We start from the raw sequence: 24,894 nt of genomic DNA, 5'->3' as shown, positions 1-24,894 counted from the left end.
ACATTATGAATCACTGCTGTTTGCAATATGCAACTAAAGCTTTTGAAAGGATGTGGCAACGAAGCTATTCAATATGAATTCTTGCTTTTAAAATGTCAGATTTGATCTGCCATAGAAACCAGCAGAACTTTATTAGGCTGCCAGTATTTTAAAAGTTTTATAAGTGGTTCTTTGCACGAAATTAACCAAAATATTAAGATGCCAAGTATTGAATTAATGAAATTTATCAATTTTTTTAGCAGTTTTAGTTGGAAATAAAAACAATCCAAGACTCAAAACAAATTGAAAAAGAAATTTCTACGCTTTAAATTAATATCTATCGAACATATATATCTAGGTTTAGTTTAGTTATCTCTATTTAATATAAAAAAATATTGGAAGAGCAGAAAGGAAGAATTTTTTTTCATCTTTAGCCGGAGTCGATGAAATTCCGATTCGTCAACAGGGTTAAATGCAATGGAAAAGCCAATTTAGGACGCGGCTTTCCTCTTTTCCAATAAGATCCACAAGCAAACCCGTCGGTTTCCCTTTCAAAATGTAAATCGAGAGGTGGGCGAGCGGTGCACCACCTTACCACCCCGAGGGCGAAGACGTTGATATCTAAATTGCAAATAGACTCATCACCTTTCGCAAACGGAAATGCAGCCTCGAATCGGAACACATGCAAATCTTATTGTGGCCCAATTACCTTTCGTTAGAAATGAGAGTTTAATGAATGTCTTTGTACGCCTAGCAAAATCTAGACAGTTACTTAACTACATAGCTCATAGCAGCATAGCAAAGAGTAAATTAATTCAAAGTAGGTTAACTAAAAAAATGATACTCGAACATCTACTCTAATCTACTTACGAATGAATTTAAATATTTTTGTTGCCTTTTTAATTAAATTTTTTGTCATTTCTGTGCCAAAATGCTCCCCGTGAGCGATGGGGATGACTATTCAATCCGGAAAAAGCTGTACAGCAAAAACGCGCGAAGACTTTCCTACTCATTTTGAATCTTTGCCAATCCATCGATTACGTATACACTGCATATCGAATAAGACTTTTGAAGAAATAAAAAGCTTGTAAAAAATGTCATATATATTTGAGCGAAATTTGTCATAGAAGAAATCCGATACTCCGATTGGAACCCTTCCATCGCACGGGCTAGCCCTAAATCCGTTCCTCAAGAGCAGCCAACTGCATCAGCGTGTGAATTTCTGTTTCGCGAGCACTTGCCTCCACTTTAAAAGCGCGTTTTACGCTCAGGACCGTATCTTTTTAGCCCAGCCAACCTTTTTTAATAGGCTTAAAGCAAGTATAGTCTGGCGTACTCAAGCGACTTTCCTCCGTTTTACATTTGCATTAACCCATTTTTATGGGACTCCTTATCTTGGTGACACATGAAATTTCAAAAGTTATTGCGCTCCCTTTTGATCTTTCATTTGGCTGATGCTTTTCTGCTCTGAAGCCCGTTTGTACAAATCCCACGTTGCGATGAATCACCTCGGTCGAGGCATCGGATTGTTCAAAAAGTCGGCTGAAAACACTTTGGTCGCTACATGCTCTTTGTCTCTCCGTCGCAGGGAGTACAAAAATTATCGCGTGGAGTGTTCTGCGGCGAAAAAGAAAGCGGGGGCGCCGTCTGCAGAAAACAATTTCTTCCCTTCACTTGACTCTCGGCACTCAGAGCGATGGAGTCGCTTTCCTCCGCTCCCCTTTCCCTCGGAATCCTTTTTAGTGGCTGAAAATGAAGGTGATAAGTTTTTATTTAGTCCTTTCTTCCTGAGAGATGTTCGCGGAAAGCAGAAAATGCTGCTACAATGTCGTCAGTCACCGCACTCCTTGCCTTGTTTTGTCCAATGCTAATCAAAGCGCATAATGTTATTTTTGAGCTCAGCTTTCAAGATAAAAAGGATTACCGTGGAAAGGATGTAGGCATTGCTCCTTTATTTCAGAAGGAAAGGGGAAGTATCATAAAAATTCATGTTTGTGAGGGAAATTGGATAGGATTATTCGGTTTTTTTATCTTACACACGTGTTCGCTTCTCATTTATTTTTTATTTGCAAACGCCCTGTCTACGCAAAATGAGTTGATTTTTATTATATCTGTTTAGGAGGCAATTTAAAGGATGCATATTCGCTCAATTTTTCAGAATAATCCATGTAGTCAAAATGAAAAGCACATGACACATTGTAAACAAGTTGATTGTAAGACTAACTAAGCCGAAGTAGGTCCAGACTGGATTAACTTTCAAAAATTAGGACATCCCAAAAAATAGCACATTAAAATCTTGTTTTCCCAGTAGCATTTCACATCTTGTTATGCAGTAGAGGGTAAACTGTGCCGCAGAGCAGTGTTTCTAAATTCAATTTTGAACAAAAAAGTCCAATATGCATGATTCGAATGAAATTTACATTTTGTGGACACATAATGTTTGGATTTAACATGCAGGAGTCTCTGAAATTAGTTATTTATAGACCATTAAAATACTCAATTTATAAATGATTATCAAAAAATCTTAAAAGTCAGAGAGTTGTCGGATTTTTTATTCAGGCACCGCGTTAGGAGGCAAGCGCTGGACATAGCGAATGGTCAGTACAACGTGACGTCATCAGTGTTATAGCTGGTAGAGATTCACACACGCTACTAATATTGCCGTGATTGTTGGTCATTCCGACAAGCAGCCCAACAATCATGGCTATTTAGTATATTTGCACCCTGTGCAGTGATTAAGTCTCAATGCTTTGATAGCTTCCTTTGTCCACTTAAAAAGTTCAAATACATACTCCTGTATAAATAATTTTTGGCTTTTAATATCCCTTAACTATTTTTTGACGTCCATATTCTTTAATCAAATCATTAACTGGAGTCGTTGATTACAATACTGGATTTAATAATGTTTGGTTCAAAATGTGTTTAATATTACAGCTAAAAGCACAGGAAAATAATTTAATGCTTGACTATGGAGATTCTAACTCAATATTTTGAAAACAGCATAACTCCATTCATCCATTTAAATTTTAACTGTTTTCTTGTTGCTTTCAATATTCAAATTTGTTTTTATCTAATACTCCAAAAAGCCACCACCGCTTTTTATGGTACATCACTTTTAAATGTCAAAACCATTTTGCCGGAATGTCAAGTCGAAAAGCACCACTACTGCAATCGATTTCATAAATTCTAGTGAGGCCGAAAGTATGGCGAAGGGAACGATTTTCCGTCGCGCTTTACGAGCGCTTTCCATTGCGGCGTGTGCGTTTTTATTGCGGTGCTGCATCACGCAGCGCTCGTGCACCGTGCCGGTTGCATACATGCGCGCCTAGCAGTGCATAGCTGCGGCGAGTCGAGCGCATCAGAGCCGCGTCGTTGCTTCGAGAGCCCTCCTTTGCACGTGCACTGCTAAAGGGCTGGAAAAGAGCACAGATCGTCGCTCGGGTCGCGGGCAATGTGGAGCTCGGCTGGCGGTGCGGACTATTGCACCAGGTCGCAGGTCAATCAAAAGTCGTTGGCCCATTTTAGCCGCGCGCGGTAGTAAACAAAGTGCGCGGCTCAACTGGTGTGCCCCTTTAATTAGAGTCAATCTTTGCATGCCTCATTGCAAATGGATCGAATGCTCAAAATAGAAGCTTAGTGCTTTTTGTGTCACGTTCTGTGTCACGTGCCTGAGGGGAGCAAGTGCTTTGCGATGTTTTTTTTACGGAAACTCGTAAAATTTATATTTTGGATTTCATGCATAATGCATGTATTTCAAGCTGTTCTGTTAATCGAAAAAATTGGAAACAAGATCCTTTGACATTTGGGTTTCTGACAGGGGAGTCAATGTTTAAAAATATCCGCTGTCCAGTATGAGAACGTACGACACAATTTTTTTCTTCAATTTATCTCTGATGGTGATTTAGGAAGTTAAAGTGGATTAATAATTTTCAATTATAAGTTTATTCAAACTAAATATAGATGGTAGCCTAAACGCAAGAAGTGATGCATGTTAATTATTTATTACACGAGGCTGCATACCTTGATAACAAAAGCATTTCAGTGAAAGTAAAGAGCGGAGCCACGCGATTTGCATATAAATTGTAACTCCCAAATTTATAGACTCGCTTTTTCGAGATTTATATAGAAGCCAGTCTAATAAGCGTCGACAAAAGATAATTTACTCCGCGCGGAAAATCGATTTGCTGAGGAGATGAGCTTCTGTTAGCGGCAGACAATAAATATTGTCTCCTTGGTTGCATGCTGCTGAATAATTGAGATTGCAAAAATCCATACACGAGAGCCAAGTCTGGACATTCTTTGGGTTTGTTGAACTTGTGACACACAGCCGGTGGCAACGCCACCGCCGCTGCGCTTGCAATTATCATATGTTTGCATTTTCATTGTGCCCTCTTTGCAATTGAAAGTCATGATGTATGAGATGTTCCGTAACTTTATTGCTCGGACACTGAAGGTTACAGTTTTCTCACTTAACCCATTCTTTACCGCATATTTTTCTTGACAACTAATAATGATTTTTTACTTAATATGTCTTTTAGCAAAATTATTGTTAGGGAAAACCCCCATTCAAGTACATTCTAGCATGGAGTTACAATTGGATTTAATTATTTTTTGACTAAACTCAATGCTCTCGTAGTTTTTATTCTGAAAAAAAAACATTCACCGATCCAACAAAATGCTGTTTTAGTTTTTATTCATACCAGGAGAAACACTACCTTGAAAAACCGATTTATTTTTCCACCAAGAGTGCCGAGTGTGTCTCTGTCCGCAGACAAAAGACAGAAACTCATCGCTTTCCATTTTCCGGTCTTGTGTTTCTTTTATCATGGCACTCTTGAAGCGTGCGCTGTCTCTCTCTTGAGGAAGTTTGGTCGTTGACAGCAGACAAAAGTGTAACGTGCTCCCTTTTCTTTCGTGTTTCAGCTCCGAGTTGTGCGTGAATGAGCCACCCCAGAGCAAGAGCTTAGACAATCTAACCATGGTGAGTATATGCACACTCGACGTTACGCGCCCTCGTCTGCCTCTTCGTCCCTCTCCTCTCCTTGTGTAGTGTGTTGTCTTGCTTAGAATTAATTTGAGCCTCCACTCGCTGCCTCCCAGCGTCCCATTAGCGCAATTTATGGCCGTAATTACGTGCTATATCTGCGAATTAAATTCACTTCCTTAAGTGCAGACGCTTTAAAAAGTTGGCATCTGCGGATTATTATGAAGGATTAGCCTGAAGAGGATATTTGTTATTAAAGGAGTTTCCTCATTTTCAGGCTCCACCTTCACCTTTGTAATTATTTTTAAGCTCGAGGTAGATAAATTCAAAAGCGTAGCTCAACTTTTGAACGTAGAAGCTTTATTTAGTTAATTATGTTGTTCAGAAAGATAAGTTAAAATGGAATCTGAGAAGCTGCTATACAACGAGTTTGAAGAGAGATTACAGCGTTTTTCAAATTAACTTTTGTGTTTATCTAACGAATGGAGCACAAGGATAAAATCTAATTTTGCAGCCTTTGCCAGAAAGTTTCTACCTCATCAGTTTCAATTGAAAATAAAATTAGATTTTTTTGCCAGAATTCCCAGACATAAACAAAACAAACAAGCGGCTCCAGTTGTGTAGTTTTCTGTTCAGCGAGGGCGGCAGATAGTTGCATAAACTTTAACGGCGTGATAAAAGTCCGCTCGCCGAGGAAATAAAGGAATCAACCCAAAGTAGAACAAATGTTCTTGATGAAAGCTCTACGGCGCGCTAAATTAGATAGTGTTGCTAAACCTATAAAAAGTCTGTGTGATGAAAACAGAGCCTCTTCAATTAATTCTGGAGAGATATGACCCAGAAGAAAACCAATTTGTTTCAACTAAACACTAGCTCTGACAAGTTAAAAAAATCCGCCTCAAAATCATGGATGGTAGATGGCGGAATCGATCAGCTATCTCGATGTTAAACTAATTGATCCCTCCGCCTCTTCCTAAGTAAATATCATGAATTATTGAATTGGCAGCCAATTCGACGGGCCGATCTTTTTATTGGATGGAGATGCACCTTCCGCTCCCAGGGGAGTTTGGCGGCAAGTTTGATTCAGGGCCGGTTCCCCAGGGTGGTGCCTCGGAGCAAACGCATTCCAAAACACAGCGCGCTGACGAGATGCACTTGAGACCCAGAGCGTATCGATTGGAGCACCACCCGCGCGCTAACTCGCCACCAAACTCTTCTCTCTCGCTTTTCGACCCAAGCACAAACTCGCCTCTTGCTTTTGCTGCGGAAGGGACGCCAACCCCAAAAAGCAACTTTACTCTGCTCATCCTTTTGTCCTTATATACCTGCTCTCTCTCCCTGTCCCTCTTTTCCGTGCACACATCCTTCCCTCACCGTGCTGCTTCAAATTGGCAATTTAGCCTCGGATGGACTGCATAAAAAATTCAGGTGCTAGGGCGGGGCACACCTCATGCGAAAACAGTCTAATCAAATTTTTTGTTTGGAAACTGATAGAAAATTAGATCTCTCTATTCAAGGTGTGTTGAAACGTGCGTGTTTTTTTAATTTGTACCCAATGAGCTACACTCTTTTTGGTCGAAAGAGGTGGAACAATTATTTTTTCTCACGTTCATGGTCAAACGATCAAAGAATAAATACAGTGGATCTTCAAAATTCATCTAATTAAGTTTAACAGAACAAGATGAAATTGATTTATAAAAAATACAATTTAGTAAGGACACAAATTTTAATATATATGTCGATAATAGTGAATAGGGCCTGGTCAACCATCTCAGGGTGACAATTTTAATGTGTTTAGTTTAATGTTTAATTTAATTATTTTTTTTGAAATTATTATTATATGGATGATAATTTTTTCAGCAAGCATTTAATTGAGTATTTTAATTTAATCATATTTTTGTTATATCTCTTGCAGGAGGAGAGCGACCCAAACGCTGGGACGATCGCTCTCCGCAAGGCCCTCGAGTGGGAACTAAGCTTGGATAGCCGGGATCTACGGTCCCATGCGTGGTACCATGGTGCCATCCCACGCCAAAGGGCTGAGGACATCACGAGTCTGGATGGACACTTCTTGGTTAGAGACTGCATGTCACAGCCTGGTGACTACGTCCTCAGCTGTAAATACAGAAATCAGCCACTTCACTTTGTCATCAACAAGGTAAATTCAACTCTTCATTAATAATTTTTTCTCACGCTTAAATTATAAATCTTAAATCATTTATAGATTTTTAAAGATAATTTCAGCTTTTATTTATCGGGAAAATGAAAAAAAGGACAAAATTATACACATCTAGAAATAATGTATTAATTTATGTCAACAAATAATGGAACCCATCATTTAAAATAGTCGCATGAAGAGATGTTTTTGTGAAATTTGATTTTGCCAAATTTTTCGTTTCTCCATCCCTTAAATAAAATTTCTACATCCCTGAAATTTCTTTTCCTGGCAGGTGGTGCTGCAGCCCGATACGGTATACGAGCGGGTGCAGTTCCAGTTCGAGGACGAGGCGTTTGACACGGTTCCCGACCTGATCACCTTCTACGTGGGCAGCGGCAAGAGCATCTCGCAAATGTCCGGCGCCAAGATCCACACACCACGCAACCGACTGTACCCGCTGTCGTTCTACGCGTCCAAGTTCCCCATGCAGATGCCGCCGTCGGGGCTGACGTCGCCGTGCTCCCCGGCCGGCTCGCTGGTCACCTCGCCGTGCGCCAACTCTCCCGCCTCAAGACTGAACATGTACAGCAACAACATGGTGATGGCACAGCCCCAGCAGCCCCCTGCAGGCCTCACCTCGCCCCCTGGCACCCTCGGCCGAAGCAACTCGCGCCCTGGCACGCCGCCCAAACTGCCCACCAAGCACAGGAGCCACTCACTCACTGCCAACGCGGTCCTTGCTGAAGCTGGGGTAGGTGAAAATTTTTCGCATGGGATTGTTCAATATTTTAATGCAATCCATTATCATAAGCAACTTAAATTAATCTGCTAAATTTTTCAATTCAATTGAAGGCGACAAGTATGAATTAATTAAAGCCGAATATTGATTTGCACAAATATTTATATCTATTAAAATTGAGCAAATCTGTTCAATTCCCTATAAAATTTTGACCAAAATTGCTACTAATTAAAAATGTTCACATCAAATTCTACATACTGTCGATGGGCTCAAATCAGTTTAAATATTGAAAAAAAATTCACTAGGTTTTTTTTTTTAAATTATGGAAAATGAAAAAGTCGGGCGAGTGTGTCCATCACTAAGTTAACACCAACATTAATTCAACTTTTGTTTGGTATGAAAATCTGAAAATTATGAAAACCACGCAAACACATCTGCAAGACTGCTTTTGAATAATTGCACAGCAGCTTTTTACAAAAAGCCTGCAGAGCATAGGTGACAATCTAAATTTGCACAAACAACGAATAAACTACAAGAGTGATGGAATTCCCCTCTCTGACATGGAGCAAACACATAGACGTGAAGGGTTGCGAAGAAAGTCAAAATGTTTGTTTTAGCAGCGTAAACATTGAAGCCATACAAGTAATGTGGAGTCACAACTTTCAAGCATCAGGAAAATTGGAGGCGCGCTCGTGAAAGAGGGTTGCAAAAATCAATTTGCGTGCATACATAGTGGGGTTCAGGCGCGCTTTGCTGACGAGGAGAATAATAAAATTTTCTCGCGTGACCAGGCCTCATTGGAGCGCGCAACACCGAAAGGGTTGCTCGCGAACAATTCGTGTTAGTGCATGTCGGGTGGGGATGATTAAAAATTCTTCGCTCTCGGTAATCACTTCACGACTCATTTGACTCAGAACGGCGAACATGCAGGCGGGCTTAAGAGGAATTCCATTGTTTTTAAACCTGGAATTGCTGTTTTTCATTTGCTTTATTTATGCTCATTTACAGTGCAAGGGAGGGGGTTTCCCCTGTGTCTGTTTTCTGCTTGTTCCTTTTCTTCTATTCTTCAGCACTTTTTAATGAGAATAAACGTTAAAGAGCAATTATACACCATCATTATTGCATTTTTTTAATTTAGAGAAGTCAGAAAGTTAAAAAGAAATTCTTCAATTTATTCATCATTATTTTTCAATCTTCATTGCAAAATCATTCTCTGCAAAATCATTCTCTGTAAAATACTACTGATGAGGCCTGCGAGGCTGAAACAGCCGCTGCACAGTACGAAAACGTGTGATAATATTTTACAGTGTACATACATTTCTAATTCTGGTTCCTTATTGCAAAATTTTTTTATATTTTAGAATTTATTTTGCATTTAACGAAAAATTTGTATCTCGTTATGTTGATTGTATGCTAATTCTGCAAATTGAAATTCCAGATGCGGAGCATGTCAATCGACGAGCGTTCAAGCGACAAATTCGCCTCCCTACCGCGCAACAACACCCCCAAGGGCCCCCCGGTGTGCACTTCGACGATGCCGAGGCAGAATAAGTCACCGATGGCGCGCGGCATGAGCGACCCCACCCTCAGCCCTTGCATGGAGCGGCGCCACATACTGGACCTGGACCCGCAAGGCAGCCCGCCACCCAAACCAAGCCGCCCGCCCTGCCTGACAAGCGACCTGAAGGGCGCCGCCCAGGGGGTGTACCACGCATCCGGTAGCGACTCGGGCAACGGCTCGGGCGACTCTGTGCAGAGCTCGGCCGACAACGTCGACTCGACATCCGCAATGACCATCTCACTGAAGCCATGCTCGGTGGGTGTGGTCATAAAGAACCCTTCGCGCAGCTACACGCCACCGGACGCGGTGGAGCCGGTGCTGGAACCCCACTCCGCCTTCGACCTGGACTCGTTCGCCACTCTGCTGCTGCCCATGAAGGAGAATAAGCCGCTGGACGCAATGGCCATGCAGGGCGTGCGCTTGCTGCTGGTCGAGAACGGCTCCAGGGTGATCGCCAACCACCTGACCAAGGTGGACCTCGAGTTGGCGCACGCCGCCGGACGCTTCTGTCCCAAGGGCGAGCAGCTTGATCTCGGCCTCGGCGTGCATTCAGGGATTGAATTGTGTTCCTTGCCGCACGGCCACCAACTCAGACTGGATCTCATTGAAAGGTTTGATTACATTTTTAATTGATTTAATTTGTTTCTATAGTTATAAAATGTTGTGTGCGAGGGAGAACAAACTATCCCAAAGACATTAATTAGCATAATTTTGTGCTTTTTTTCTTCCATTAAAAAAATTTCCATTAAAAAAAACACCACTTTGAATACTCATTTATATTTTCATTTGGAAAATCCCAAGACTGTTTGGTTCATATAAATTAGGAAGTCATTGAATTCGGTCTAAGTAATTTTAGCAGAATGTAGAGAGCGCGCTGCTTCAACGCTTAAAGTTACAGTTAAAGCATACCTCAATTTAATAAAAAAATGGATGTGAATATAGTGGATACAACGATGATTTATCGTGATCGCGACAAAGAACAAGACGAAATTGAAGGCCATTTTCTGCTCTTGCTCTCTCGTTTCATTACTCCTTTGCATTTGATCAGCACTTACAATAAAAGCAATTCTCAAAGTGAATGGAGCTAAAGCATTCGAGCTCATGTGCCGCTTGCTGTGATTACAGGACGCGCTGCATGCAACTTTTCGTGGCAGTCACAGTGCTCAGCGGTGCGACTGATGTTGAGCGAGCTGACACTCTCCACAGGTGGATACAAGTTGCAGTTGACACGAAAACTGCCTTAGGCAACCTGTATGGCTTCTGTGCGATCATGATGGGACTGAGCATGCCGCAGGTAATACATAAATAATTATATTGATCCGATTAAAAATAATTTTCACCCCTAAAATCACTAAAAAGTTAGATTTTTTATTAATAAATAAAAACATAAATCTCATTTTATGAAATTAAGGCTGCTATCCAAGTTAGTTAATTAAAATTTCAATTTGATTTATCATACCTTTAAATTTTCACTTTCCATAAAATGAAAAATAATTTATTCAAATATTACGTTCTCTCGAAAACGTCTCTTTATGATTGAACCCGGAATTTTTACCTCCCATATTTGATCAGTGATTATAATTGTAAATCGGCCTTTTCTCCTAATGGTCATATTGGTCATGTTTTCTTGAAACACGCTTGGCATAGTTCCCTTTTTTGCGTTAGTAAAAATATAAAATCAAAATGATGCCTGACATGTGGATATTGTGAGAGAACCCTAATTGATTTTACCGATTGTACCACTTTCTCATCCTACAATTCTTCAGCCACAAATATAAATTTATGAACTCTGAATTATGTTATTTTATCGTCTATTTGTTAAAAGCATTCTTTTATTTATGATGATAAAAAATACCACATTTTATTGACAGAATAAATAATATTTTAGGTGCAGCGGCTCTCTTCAACGTGGCACGTTCTCCGCCAGAGATACACGGACAGCGCCTTCAACTTTGAGGCGAAACTGCGTCCGGTCTTGAAAAGTATGAACGAATGCACGAATCCTCATGCGCCCAACACCACCATTCCACACCTGTTACCCTTCGTGCTGCTGCACGAACGCGAGTGCGCCTTGGACATAGAAGACCAGCTGCATCCGTCGCCCTTGTGCTGGGAGAACAGCAATGACCAGGGCATCCAGACGCTGTTCGACCACCTGTTGGTGGCCAGGAAGTTCTCAGACAACGAGGCCAACTACCGGCGCAACGCGGAGATCGTGCTGACCGACGCCAAGACCGACGACCTGCTGATGGACGCGTTCCGCACAGAGTTCCACCTCAAATTCCTGTGGGGCAGCAGGGGCGCCGGAGTGGCCGCGGCCCACAGGCACGCCAAGTTTCTGCAGGTCGTCACGGCCATGTCGGAAAAGTGCGAGCCCAGCGGCCTGCAGTCGCCGTGCACGCCAACCATGCCCAACAGCCCCTCCATCACATTGTTTGGACCAACTCACACTGCAGTCTAGACCAAAAGAAGGTCACGGGACGCGGCAAATTGAACTGATTTTGTCACATTGATTTTAAGCCTGAGAGCGCTCGACAGGATGCAAAACTTTTCAGTCCAATTCCAAAATCAAAACCATTTTGACGGTTAAAATATAATTTACTCAAACATGAAGCAAAGCCAACCATTTAAAAATTAATTTTGAATAATTAAGAAAAAATATTTTCTTGTAGGAGACGTTTTAATAATTCCTTTATGAGCTGTAGTCAGAAAAGTGACATATTTTTACTTTCTTTCATTTCAAATTTTCCTTATTTAGTAATTTACAGAAGCTTATTAGAAGAAACGTCAGCTGGATTAATTATTTCTTTAAGAGTTACGATCCTTTAGAAAACGCTCTTAGGCGTCGATGGGACTTTTACAACCAGGCAGACCCTTGCTCTCTGGGTGTCTATATAGGACCTTCAAAGAAACTTCATCTGACGTAAAATGGTACTACATAGAAATTAACACGACTGGCGCTACTACCATTATACAAAGTACTAAATATACGAGCAGGTTAGGGTTATGATTAAATAAAATGGGCTGCGGAGACACCTCAAACTGATATTATAATATGCCCTTTTTACGGCAATCGGAGGAGAAGCATTCTCAACATTTTAGGAAAATTACTGTGCACTCAATCAATTTGATTCAGTCATTTTGCTCACGTCAAAAATCAAGGGTTAAACTTTCGTTGTACATTTGAGGTGCCTCATGTTTATAAACGTTAGCAGAACAATAACTACGACAACACCTCCTCTTCTCTACATACTATACTGTAAGTAATTTTGTACTGATTGTGTTTTAAAAATCGTAGCCAGGTCGTTTTGCAGATTTTTCACATTTTATATTGGTACATTTGTACGCGCAGGCAGACTTACACACACACAATAGATGAGTTAGCTCTCAAACAAAGTACTCAAAAGTACAGTCACACGCATTTTCAGTGTCCAGAAACGAGCTGCTGTCTTTTCGTTCCATAGAAAATGGTGCTAAAGTACTCATTTAAAATGACACGGTCGGTACTCAAAAGATTTCCTGTTCCATCTTTCACACAACATAATTATATCTAACGTAAATGTGGCATATTGGAATAATTAATGGATGTTATTCCCACATGATTTCCAGCGCTTTTGTCACGCATGATGTATCATTCCATTGAATTTTCGATCACACCGCCTGTAACCTGCTTCGTCACTATAATATCCATTACGGTGCATTCCTTTTTGTTGTGGCTCAAAATCTGATTTTGATTCCGAGGTTGTGATTTAATTTTAAGTTTTACGCTCGTAAGTTTTCGTATAAAATATATATTGATTGTCTTGTGTTAATTGTGATAATAACAGTTACGTATTTAAGCTCTTTTTGTACAGCAGGCACTTTCCACGTAAAAGTAATTCGCAATTGTTTTTCTATGCTCAAAATTAAAGTCTTTTACTATAATCAAAGAACTAAAAAAAGTATTCACTAAAAACTAGTTACTGTCAAGGAAGCTCAAATCGAGGCCATATTTAGCTGATCGGTTGCGAGAAATTGATGTCTTCAACTACACTGTACCAAACTGATGTAAAAATGTGTCAAATTACACCACCATTAAAGTAATATGTTAATTGATGTAAATATTGTAAAAGAAACGCTGATCTAGAGAAGGAAGAAACCGCCGATGGTGAAAATGCCAAGAGAGATATGGGTACAAGGAAAGTGTGCATATCTCCGGCGTTTAATTGCTTAATGAGGGAAAACTTCACCACCATATCAAAAGTTCGTGGATGGTTAAAAGAGAGAATACTATTCTACACACCTAAATTATAAAAAAATGCTATGATTGTTGGAGATAGTATGGCTGTGCTGGTATAAGAAAATCAACCACATTTTTGATTACCCACTGTTCATTGTGATCTTGAGTTTAAAACCCGCCAATGTACATTAATTTCTTTGTTTATGTGCGATTGTGGAATCGTGAAAAGGAAAGGCGCATACAATACTACACATAATTATATTAAATTGCTTCGATGTAAAATTTCCAGATCACACGTATTAAAATAGATGATGATTGCTGACATCAGATAGTAATTATTATTGTTATTTCGTTGTAGCGCTTGAATGAAATAAAACGCAATAATTTATAAAAAAATTACAGTTGGTAATAATTTATTACTACACTATCATACACATTTTTGCATGTCTAAAAATTTGAGGCCAAAAATTCAAGCAAACAATTTTCTTTAAATTTAAAATTCTAGGTGCAATGAGCAATCTGGTCGTAAGTATCTAAAATCGGAAAAATATTTACAAAACAGATTTGGGTAAAGTTTCATCCTATTAGTTCATTAAGAAAAATTTCATAAGACTTGTGAGAATTGGTTAGCAGAGTAAAAATAATTTGAATTGATTTACATCATTTACTAAATTTGTGCAATTTATCTGCTTAAAGAACAAATTTGGTTCCCAGTCTAAAATATTTGATTCCAACTCTCATGACGGACACATTTTTTCATCTCTAGTAGAAAGTGCGTCCGACACGGGATAACTGCACACGTTTAATTTGAAAGACCCGCGCGCGTCTGCAGTGTTTGTGTGTGTGTACAACGAATAAAGTATATAAAGAATTAAAAGAGATGGCAAATCATGGTGAAAGCCGTCTTCGCGACGACGAGCGGCCGGCGAAATTGCTGACGAGATATGGTGAGCCGGCCGACTGGATTTTTATTTACAACAGGCGGTTGGGGGTCGCGACCTCTCAGAGTAATCTGTCGAGTGCGTGGATGACCCCGTTGGTGGCCGGAATGTCGGGAGACACCACTCTCGCCGAGTTCACTTTGAACACTCCTGTGAAACGGGCAGAAATTATTTCCAGTTTTATGTAGGAGACGGTGGGTGAAAGTGAACGCGCATCGCTCGTTTATGGGGGCCAAGATCACGGCTAGTGATGGGCTTTAGAGATCGTCGTGCGCGACTGCCGAGCAGAGTCACGGGCAAGGTCGTGCATTATAATAACTCAATCTTGTGGACAAGTAGAGCGGTTTATATGCATATGAAACTTGCTTTAAGATCTTCAAGATTGTTAAATGTAGGGAATACGTTCTGGTAATTTCTAAATAAATTTTGGGTTGATATTAAAGCTTATATTTAGAAACAATACACGATGCATATTTTATAAATCCGAGCCATATAAAAAAATCATCTGAAAAATAAATAGTTTTCTACAGTGCTTTTAAAATTAATGTAAAGATTCTTTTTTTTACTAGGGCAAAAATTAAATAAAGGAAAAATTATAAGATAGAATTAAAATCTCACCATTGTCGTTGAAAAGCCTGAGTGGCTGGTTGGACGAGAGGGTTGAAGCAGCTTGATAGTAGGTCACGCCCTCGGAGAAGAGGGTGCCGGGGGCAATGTGCCTCTCAAGAAGCACCTTGAGGGCCGCTTTACGCTCAGGGGTTTGAGACGCTTCCAGCAGCTGCACGATTTCAGGGGGAGCACTCGCCAAGGCCTCGTCCGTAGGTGCGAAGAGCGAGAATGTCCTGCCGTCATCTGAAATAAAAAACCCAAACAATTATGAAAGATGCGACCTTACTCATTAGTTTTAAATACCACTAACTGAACTTTCAACACTTGACCTTGTTTTGCTACTCAACCAGCACGACTAAAAAGTACACACCATATTCAATTTCATGAAAAGCTGCTCTCACGGGTTCTCTGGACCCAGCGCGTAATGTGGCGAAGGGAAACAAATTCACATACTCTACTTTCAAGTTCGATAAAATAAAATTATCTCCTATTCTTCTTTCGTCTGGTGCTTCCCAATACACGTTCTAACGAGATAGCCCAAGTGATTTTCCCATCGCGTCGAGTCATGGAGAAAGATGTGCGTGCGATTTCTAATCGCTTTGCAGCTGTAGCTTTTTTATTATCAGACAACTAGATGATGAATGAGATGTTTTTCATTTTAGCAACAGCCTCTATCATTTTCCCACATTTTTATCTGAGAAAAGCAAGAGCTGGACTCAACTTTCATTTTTTTTCTATTTGATTTTTCCTTTCATTTCACAGCGCGTGATTTATTGAGCGTACTTTTCAGCTCCCAAGAGTCTAACAGCAACACGCACTTAAAGTTGGCACAGGTGTGTGTTCTCATTGTGCAACGAAAGTAATTGAGTTAAACACCGATTATGACCACTGAGCAACTACAGAAAATTATGCTGTCTTGAAAAGGAAAATGCCCCCAGGACGTCGCCCTACTTATGAAGTGTGTATTTAAAATATCGTCGTCCCTGTCACTTTGTTACAAGAGTAGGGCATGACAATTTCATTCACCTTTCAAATTAAATTAAATGGATAAAATGACCATGTGTGGAATGATTTGAATGCGCTAAAACCATCTCTTTTCAATACACTTGCTGCGTGTTATAAATTAATTTAAACTCCGCATTCTGGATTTTAATGTGGCGTAAAAATTATTGCAATTTTTGTATATGCTCTTAACTTTTGAAAACAAAATTAAAATTAAATATTTTGAGTTAAAGCAATAAAATAAAACGAAAATCTACCTGGGCTGTCGGCGGCGGGAGCGACGAGCAGCTCATCAAGGCCGGAGTCCTTGACGATCTGAAGCAGTTTGGTGAAGCGTCTGCCAGGGTCCGCCTCCAGAGAGGTCATGATGTCTCCAACGGGCAGCGGGAAGAGCACCTTGTTGACGCCGTGTGCGATGGAGCCTCCAGGCAGGGGAATGTCGGACAAGCGGTCAAACACGGCACCACCGTTGATGGTGATGACTCTCTTGGGGTTGAACGACTGGTCGGTGTTGGAGTAGACGTTGACGCGCAGCTGAGTGCCGGCCAAACTGACGCCGGTCATCTCGTCCTGGAAGTCCTCCACCTTGAAATAGCCCGGAATCACGTGGTGCAGGAGGAGCTGAAATTGCAGGAAACCGTTTGAATAACAGTGGATTTTGAAAAATATGTGACATACAAAAGATTTTATTTTTATCAATCTATTCATTACTTTTAGAAGGTAATATCAATTAAAACTCACCCCACTGAGCAATCGTGGACTTTGTTTGAACTTGGCTTGGGCCCTTTCAGCTCCGCCAAGCTCCAAAAGCAGCGCCTTGAACGCCAGGTCAGTTGGCACAAACATGGTGAACGGATCTGCGAAAGAAATTACACCATTGATAAATATATTTTTTAGTTAGCTACGGGAGCGTATATTATTGTGAGTAGCTCATAGCTCGTGTCATTATTGCTTTTTCAAACGCGGAACAAAAACGCTGGATGAGGAAGCGAGAACTGTGAAAATTTCTGTCATTCAAATTCCTGCTTGATTATGTCAGTAGGCGGTAAAGATCGCACCATTGTTCTGCATCGCGCCCCTTCAACCAGATATCCCAGATATAAACAACGCGCTGTTCACTTTCAATTTTAGACGGAGAAATGCACAGCAGGCGCTAGACACCGTTCCCAGAATGAGTTCAGCGTGTGAATTTTACTCTTTTCGTCGCATGAGATAGCGATCTGTGGTAATTGTGACGTAGCACATACAGCGAGTTGAAGAGTTTCGAACTGCAAAACTTTTGTTGATTCATCATTGTTTGCCGGCAACTCTTTGTCCCAGACAAGCGAGAGCACTAATGTGCCAGAGTCGATGTTATAAATAAGCATGCCGGGACTAAATTATTTTGTCATTTTAGCAATTTTGTAAAGGAGTTTGTTTTGTAATCTATTCATGACAAACTTATAAGATTCCTAACTTCTTTGCCCTACAGACACGATATTTATTTTTTAATTTCTTAATTAAATGATTTAAAATAATTTATATCGATATGTTACACGTTTACTAGCGTGAAATAAATTTATATTTGATCCTTTGTGAAGAATTAAAAAATAGATGTGTATTATAATTTGCTTACTTGAGTCATTCAATGCACGATCGAGTCCAACTTGTTCGAGGAACTGGGCCATAGAGCGCAAACCTTGAGCTCTGAGTGCATCTCCAAGCGTTGACGGCACCGATTTCTTCAAGAGCTGTAGACAAACATGGAGAGAATATTCTCGATTATAATATGCATACAATTGAGACGTTGCCTTTGCTAAGCCACTTATGATACATGCAAAAAATCTTAATTATCAAGCCGCATATGCTTAAATTAAGCAAGCATTGTTCTGGAAAGCATAAAGAGCGGCTCTAAATAGGTGAAGGCTTTAACACAAAAGCCGTCAGTCCATTCCGACGTAATGATGCCTTTCGGGTCAGGACGGAAACCGCGTAATTATTAAATCGAAAACGCTTCTTGACGCATCGAAGGGAGAAATTCAATATATCTACCGCGGGACAATGAGAGGAAAAATTATTGCTTTGCGCATTTCTCTTTCGGCCACAGCATCTCATTGATCATGACCTTTAACTTTCAAAATTCGAGAAGCTGCATGGCGAGAATTTCTCTGCTCACACGTGTTTGCTGATCAAATTAGGACGCGGCGAAAGAAAAGCTGAAAGGGAGGAGCGTGGGCGATCACGTATAATAGTTTTTTTTAATTCGATACGGCCTTCTCGTAAAGAAGTGAAATCAAAACTATTTTAAGGACCTAATACGCGTGTGTAACTGATACCATCTAAAAAGAGAAAATGTAAATAAATCTTATTATTGATAATGATAGAATTTTAGCACAACTGTTGTGGCAGATTAAAATCTGAAAACTGTGTTGTTCCTTCACGTAGAGGTAAACAAAATGTTAGGACCTCTGGGAACGCAATATTCACAATTAAAATGAAATAAAGAGTTGAAATTGCAGCACACTGAATGGGCACAAAAAAGCGATTTTAAAATGCAACATTTCTTACTTTAATGAAATCATTTTCGGCACGTAGTTATAAAGAATTAATGACTTTCTCAGAAACCAGGCAAGTGTAGAGATTAATTATTCACACGGGCGCATAGGAAATTAAGAAATACCACACCGAGAACACCATTCCCAGGCCAAAGGAGGCGAAGAGCGAACAAAAGAAAGTGCGAACAGAGGGGCCAGGCCAGAGAGAGGAAGAAAGTACGTACCGCGTTAGGCGACGGCACGCTGTGCGACACGAAACTGCTTTGGGATGCAAGACTGCCGCGATGTTCGACCGGTGCTTCAGTGGAGGTGGTGGTGGTGGTGGTTGTAGTGGTTGTGGTAGTAGTTGTGGGATCGGGGACTACTCTGGGGATGGGGCGGGAACGAACGGGCGCGGGAACAACTCGGGCGACGGGGGCGGGAGCCCCGGAGGGCAACTTGAGTTTGCCGTCTTGAAGCTTCTTCAGGATTTTCTGCACTTCCTCGTTGTCCTCTTCACCAGTCTTGGCTGCCTTGGCCGCCTCGGCGGCGATGTCGGAGCCCTCAGGGATGCCGGCGCCCTTGCGCACACCCTGAACCTTGAAGGAGCCGTCGTCTTGCTCTTCCAAGATGACGAACGTCACCTACACACGATACAATTTTTAATCTTAAAGGTGAATTTTCTCACTTCACTCTTGGATCGATATTTGAGAGAGAAAAATGGAAAACTGATAAATTGACAGTTCCAAATTTTTGTTAAAATACAATATTTTATTTTTACTGACCTTTTTAGGCAAATCAGACGGAAGTCCCTTGACGGTCTCGAGGTCTCCATCCTGTTTCTGTCTAATCACCTCGTACTTAATGCCATCGGGCACTACTCCCTGAGTAACCGCGTCCAGTAAGCCACCCTTGGTCTCGATTGTCCTTACAACTGGAGCAGGCCTCTCAGTTGTGGTAGCGGCAGGGGCATTGTCAGGGGCGGTTAGGACCTGAACCTTTTGCCCGTTGGGCAGGGTGATAACGTTGGGCGTTTTTTGGTTGGCGACGAGAGACAGAAGTTGTTCCTGGCTCAAACCTCCCTTGAACACAATCGCGTAGGGTTGCGAAGTTTAGATTGGGGGTGAGGGCGGAACGGAGGATGAAGATTAAAATTTATTAACCATGACGTCATGCTCGACAAGATTTATAAATCATGCAAGAAGATATGAAAGAGTAGTAGAAGAAGTAAACATTAAAATCAATTGTGACAATCGCGTATCGTGGATTTTCGCTTTTTAAAAAATTTGTGCCTCTAAAATATTCATTATTTACAGTGTGCAAATTACAGTGGACTATTATGCATTTGCGAAAAATCAAAGCTTCACTTACCAGGGGATCAGAAGACGCAGGAGCAGAGGCAGCTGTGGTGGTGGTGGTGGTGGTGCTAGTGGTCGGTGGCTGCTGGGTGGTTGAAGGGGCCTGCGGGGAGACTTGCGGATTGAAAAAGTTCTGCTGAGGTTTCTGAGAAGGCTGAACAAAGTTATTCTGCTGCAAGACAGGTCTGCTAAACTGCTGCTGGTTGAATTGCGGTTGCTGTTGCTGGAACGTGTTTTGCGTTGGTTGTTGTTGCTGCGGGAACGAAGTTTGTGTTGGTTTCTGTTGCTGCTGGAACGGGGGCTGTGTCGGCGTTTGCTGTCTGAACGAGGGCTGGAAGCTACTCTGTTGGTTAAAGTTGTTCTGCGGCTGAGGGTTGAAACTGTTTTGGGGATTGAAATTGTTCTGCTGCTGGGGGTTAAAACTTCTGAAGTCATTTGTTGGGGGTTGGAAAGTCTGCAAAGGGGGTTGGAAATTCTCCCTTGGAGGAAGGAACGTCTTCTTTGGTGGCTCGACATTTTGGAACGAGTTCCTTGTGAACTGCTGTTGCTGTATATTGTTGTGTGTAGGAGCGTGATTCGAAGGAACGGTCGGGTTGAATGAATTCAGTATTTGTTCCGACGGCCGGAAAAAGTTAGTCACCTGCTGGGAGCTCTCAGGTTTCTGCTGTTGCGGGAAAGAACGGTGTTCAGGGGCAAACCTGAAGTCCGCGTTCTGGAACAAATAAATTTATATTCTCAGATTGTACACTTTTGGTGTCTAAGAGGGGAAATTTAATTGTGTTGTGCTGATTTCTTAAGTTCCTGGGCGGAGAGCGTTTTGCTTTGTTGAAATGCAAATGAGAAATTTACAAAGCAGGTTTGTATAATTTAAAGAGGAGGATCCCAGAAAACGGTGGTGTATGCGCCTCTACGAAATGCACACGTATCATTTTGTTAAGCATGGAGAGCGCGCGGCGAAGCGTTTGCGCCGATTTTACTTTCACCTTATTATAGAGCATGTGTTATGTATTAAAGGGCAATCCCAAATGGCACACTTTTGTCCGCTCCTTGTGAGCTATGGGAATAACGAGGTACGTGCAAATAAAAAATTTGCAGAGCCGAAATTTAAATGCTTCTTTAGCAAAAGTGTGTGAACTTAATTACCAGCTCAGAGATTGTGACAGATTAGATTAGGCAAGAAGGATACGTCTAACCGAATTTGTTATGCAACGTGCATTTTTATCTCAGAATAAGAGCACGCATTGCAAAGATAACCCTATCATCAAACATCTTTTTAAAAGAAAAATGATAGACTCTAATTTCAGAGAGGAACTTCTTCCAGCTTCATATTTTGCTCATGATATTAAGATGAGGCCAATGATTTGGTCGGTTCTAATATCCATCATGCGTTCAAAAATGCTAGACACTAGATTTGTTTACACAATAAATTAGAAGTCGTGAATTTATGACAGAAGTAGAAAGTTCACGAATTAATGATCGCACCAAGTCAAAATATTTGAGCTTTTTCTACAATCATTTTTCTCACGTCAATCTCAAAATTCAAAGCGCGCTCACGTCTCCGCTACAAATACGCGCTTTCTTTCAATTCTTTCTCTCTCTTCCTATTTATTCCGAGAACGATTGAATGGCCTCTGACATTGACTGCTCCCAAGGCAGGTCTCGACTGCAATAAACTCGCGTTACCGGCACGAGAGCATCCTTCTCTTCATCTCGCCGCGACCCGCGCGAGCGGCAGATTTCACCTTAAGAGCATAGTATGTAGTCAGGTCGCGCACAGAAAGAGGCATCCTCCCGCACACTTTCTCTGCTCCTTAAAGTGAGCTACTCTTCTGCTGCTTCGTGGTATTCCTCTCTGCTGAGAGGATCTAGCCTCCTATATAAGATAAATACTAATTAACGACTAGCCAGAGGCTGCGTTTTACAGTGACAACCTGTTGAGGCCGCGGTGAAATATCCTTTCCTTTTATCACTTTCCTCGGGAAATCGAAAGTTTTTACGAATTCCTCGCTAGGCGACTAATTATTTGCAAATCAGGTGAAACTTTTTCAGCCGCTCGCGCCCTTCCTATCTTTTTCTCATACGAAACTTATGAGTGTACGTGAAGAGCTCAAAAATTCGCAGCAGATCCTTTTTTATGCAAATTTTTCGTGGGTCGGCCGCAAAGAAAATATGATATTTTTATTTACTGACGACACACGTCGAACTTTCAAAAATTTGTCTTGCGTGCTGTCAAGAAAGAGTTTGGAAGATGTCAAACTTTCATCTTTCGCCCATCAAATTTAATTACACTATCAATTTAATTGAACATAGTGAGGCACTAGTTTCATGTTAAATTAGCGGAAGAAATCAAAATAAGTGTAATATGTACTGAGAAATTTTTAACAAACAAAAATTTCTCGCTTCGTGGTTAAATTTCGCAGTTCATTTCTTCAAGTCACAATCTAAGCTTGTAAACAAAGCAAATGACTAATTTGAAAATAACAACTTTCACCCCGGTGCTTCTTGGCAAAAAAATCCAACCGGCGAAGGGCTAAAAGACTGGTCTTCACTCATGATGCAACTGTCCGATTTGGGTCATTTGCAGTGAAAAGTGAAATGTCACGACTGTGCGGCACAAAGGGGCAGTACATGTTCACTTTTCACGTTAAAAATTCCGCCGTCGTCGTTCATCGCATACGCTTACTCAATGGGATGATGCAGTTTGAAACCTTTCTAGAGCAAAACCCCTGCCAGTGAAGCAATACACGGGAACAAGAAATTGATTCTAGCCACGCATTTAGATCGGCTGATTCATTTTGCGGCTGCCAAAATTTTCACTTAAAATGCCTGTCACACCCGGTCGCGCCAAATAAAGTGTTGTAATGTTTTCTTAAAGCAACATAAAAGTTACTATTAATTATATCAAAAGTGGAGTTTTCTTTCTATCTTATTGTTTTAATCTTTGCGCAATTTTTTTGTTGTTCTAATTTACAATTTCTTAATTAGTAGAGTCAAAAAAGGACTGCTAAATTCATTGGATGTCGGGATTAAATCTTATCGAATTTTGTTGGTGTTCTCATTTCTTCATATAACGTAAGGCTAGACTTTCATTGCCAGATCTGTTAGTAACCGCACCGCAGTGCAAGTGTGAAAACCAAAAACCGTGAAGCTACTTAACTGATTAAGAAGTTCTCTTATTATACATATGACCGTGATCTATGCAAATGAGAAGACAGCATTTACGAAACATCTGCAGTTTCGTTATCAATTACAATGAGAAGAAATTAATACTCGTGGTAACGTGAGAGACGTTGCTGAGTAAGGCGGGGTGACGGCAATTTTCACAACGTTAAATTTGCGAAAGCGCCCCTTGAATCCAATCACCAATCAAGATGCCACGCTTAATCGATATTAGTGGGTCGGTGATTGTCCAATTAATAGCAAAGCTCGAAGCAAAGGCAAAAGCTGATCTCAACTGTAACCGTCACCAAAGTTGATTTAAGACTTTGTCCCGGATCTGTCTTGTAGGTGGAGAGCAAGCGCTTATTGAGCAACGTGTTCGCGCATTAAAATGAAAAGTGATTTGATCTGACCACCACACCCAAAGTTCAGCTCTTAGCCTCTAAAAATAATTTACAGAATTCTTAAAATTCCACTTTGCTTGTGAAGCTTAATTCAATCGAGACCCAGATTTCTTTTGATGATTTATGGCATGCACCAAATTATTTTGACGTTCTAAAAATATAGGTTTTGGTTGTTTTGAATGAATTAGTTTCTCTTAAAATAAACTGGTAGGGCTCCTACCAAAGCATCTGCAATGACTGATCGATTTTTAAGGAACACTTTGATATAGTCACACAAAAAAACTTATTTTTACTTGTTACACGATGAAGAGCTATTGAAACACATAGCAATAAAACAACGGTGTATTTCACTCACCTGGAACTGCTGGGGGAAATTTTGGCCGCTGACGGAAGCGGCCAGGAGAGCACAGGCCAGGAGCAGCGAAGGCTTCATCATGCCGGCTGCTGAGGTGAACTTTGGTGCACACAATGAGCCCGACTGGGTCACCGTCGCTTTCTTTATACGCCTCCCACCTCCAGCCAGCCTTTCTAGTGATCTGTCTGTCTGCCCGCGTGAGAAGTCATATGCACAAACACACGGCTACTTACTTGTTAGGCAGAGGAGCTGCACAAACACGGATAATGCACACACATGGCTTTGAAACTGAAGGTGCTAACCTGCCAACCGTGAGAGGTCCAGATTCAGAGATGAGCATGTCTCTCCTGGAGATTTTAACGGCCGCAAGTAGCATTTTTGCATGAGTATCGTCTGCGATTTCGGATGAGAAATTGTGTTTAGCTGTATATCTTCAATTTCGGCCTTCACTTTACAGAGAGGTCGGAGGAAGAAACTACTTTCATTGAGAGATATGTAATTGCAATTTAAAATTTCATTCAAAGATAAGTTGGAACTTTTATGATTTAATTTTAATTTCTTTTGAAAATGAAGCAAAATTATCTCAAAATTAGAAAAAAAACGGAAATTTATCCAGAATGCTCTTTATAAATGTAAGAAAAAATTGACTCCAAAATTTGGATGCAGGCTAATCAAACTGTGAGCACTTTCTTATCGATCCCTTTTTGAAATCAGGAATTTTTTTCAGAACAGACATTTGAAGATTGATGTTTTCTCATTACTGAAAACATCTCTATTATTATTATATTGAACATGAAAACAACCTCGAGTGGTCGCATTTTTCAAATATTAAATTATTATTGTTTATTATTTTAAATGTATTATTGTTTTGGGATGTGGTCAGGTATATGGGTTGCTCTACTGGCCCATGGTA

The 24,894-nt window shown here is 40.8% G+C and overlaps 2 protein-coding genes across 4 annotated transcripts in view; one reads left to right on the top strand and one right to left on the bottom strand.

The window, feature by feature from the left end:
* LOC135934753 (breast cancer anti-estrogen resistance protein 3 homolog) overlaps positions 1–14,036 on the top strand; it is a 54,289-nt gene extending 40,253 nt beyond the window's left edge. For all 3 annotated transcript variants that reach the window (XM_065476714.1, XM_065476715.1, XM_065476716.1), the window contains 6 exons: positions 4,903–4,960; positions 6,879–7,121; positions 7,414–7,872; positions 9,299–10,032; positions 10,547–10,715; positions 11,310–14,036. In XM_065476714.1, the coding sequence (XP_065332786.1) occupies positions 4,903–4,960; positions 6,879–7,121; positions 7,414–7,872; positions 9,299–10,032; positions 10,547–10,715; positions 11,310–11,882 (2,236 nt within the window). In that variant the 3' untranslated portion in view covers positions 11,883–14,036. The remainder of the gene's footprint in view (positions 1–4,902; positions 4,961–6,878; positions 7,122–7,413; positions 7,873–9,298; positions 10,033–10,546; positions 10,716–11,309) is intronic.
* LOC135934754 (uncharacterized) lies at positions 14,025–24,126 on the bottom strand. The gene is made up of 9 exons (XM_065476717.1): positions 23,982–24,126; positions 20,077–20,775; positions 19,491–19,787; positions 18,951–19,349; positions 17,808–17,922; positions 16,934–17,049; positions 16,450–16,813; positions 15,200–15,433; positions 14,025–14,731 (listed from the first exon to the last, which is right to left on the bottom strand). The coding sequence occupies exons 1-9, from the start codon at positions 24,060–24,062 to the stop codon at positions 14,643–14,645; spliced, it is 2,394 nt and encodes a 797-aa protein (XP_065332789.1). The 5' UTR covers positions 24,063–24,126; the 3' UTR covers positions 14,025–14,642.
* Positions 24,127–24,894: the final 768 nt, after the last annotated feature.

The sequence above is a fragment of the Cloeon dipterum genome, chromosome 1 (assembly GCF_949628265.1).
Source record: "Cloeon dipterum chromosome 1, ieCloDipt1.1, whole genome shotgun sequence".
Lineage (NCBI taxonomy): Eukaryota > Metazoa > Arthropoda > Insecta > Ephemeroptera > Baetidae > Cloeon > Cloeon dipterum.
Note: the sequence above shows the minus strand (reverse complement) of the source record. Positions and strands in the feature narration are given on the sequence as shown.

What these genes read in the sequence shown, in the direction of transcription:
- LOC135934754 (XM_065476717.1), bottom strand. Translation starts at nt 24,062, where the DNA reads ATGATGAAGCCTTCGCTGCTCCTGGCCTGTGCTCTCCTGGCCGCTTCC. An exon ending in GCGTGCCGTCGCCTAACGCG is followed by an intron (nt 17,923 to 18,950) that starts GTACGTACTTTC and finishes GTTTGTCTACAG; the next exon opens with CTCTTGAAGAAATCGGTGCC. An exon ending in GTCCACGATTGCTCAGTGGG is followed by an intron (nt 16,814 to 16,933) that starts GTGAGTTTTAAT and finishes CTGCAATTTCAG; the next exon opens with CTCCTCCTGCACCACGTGAT.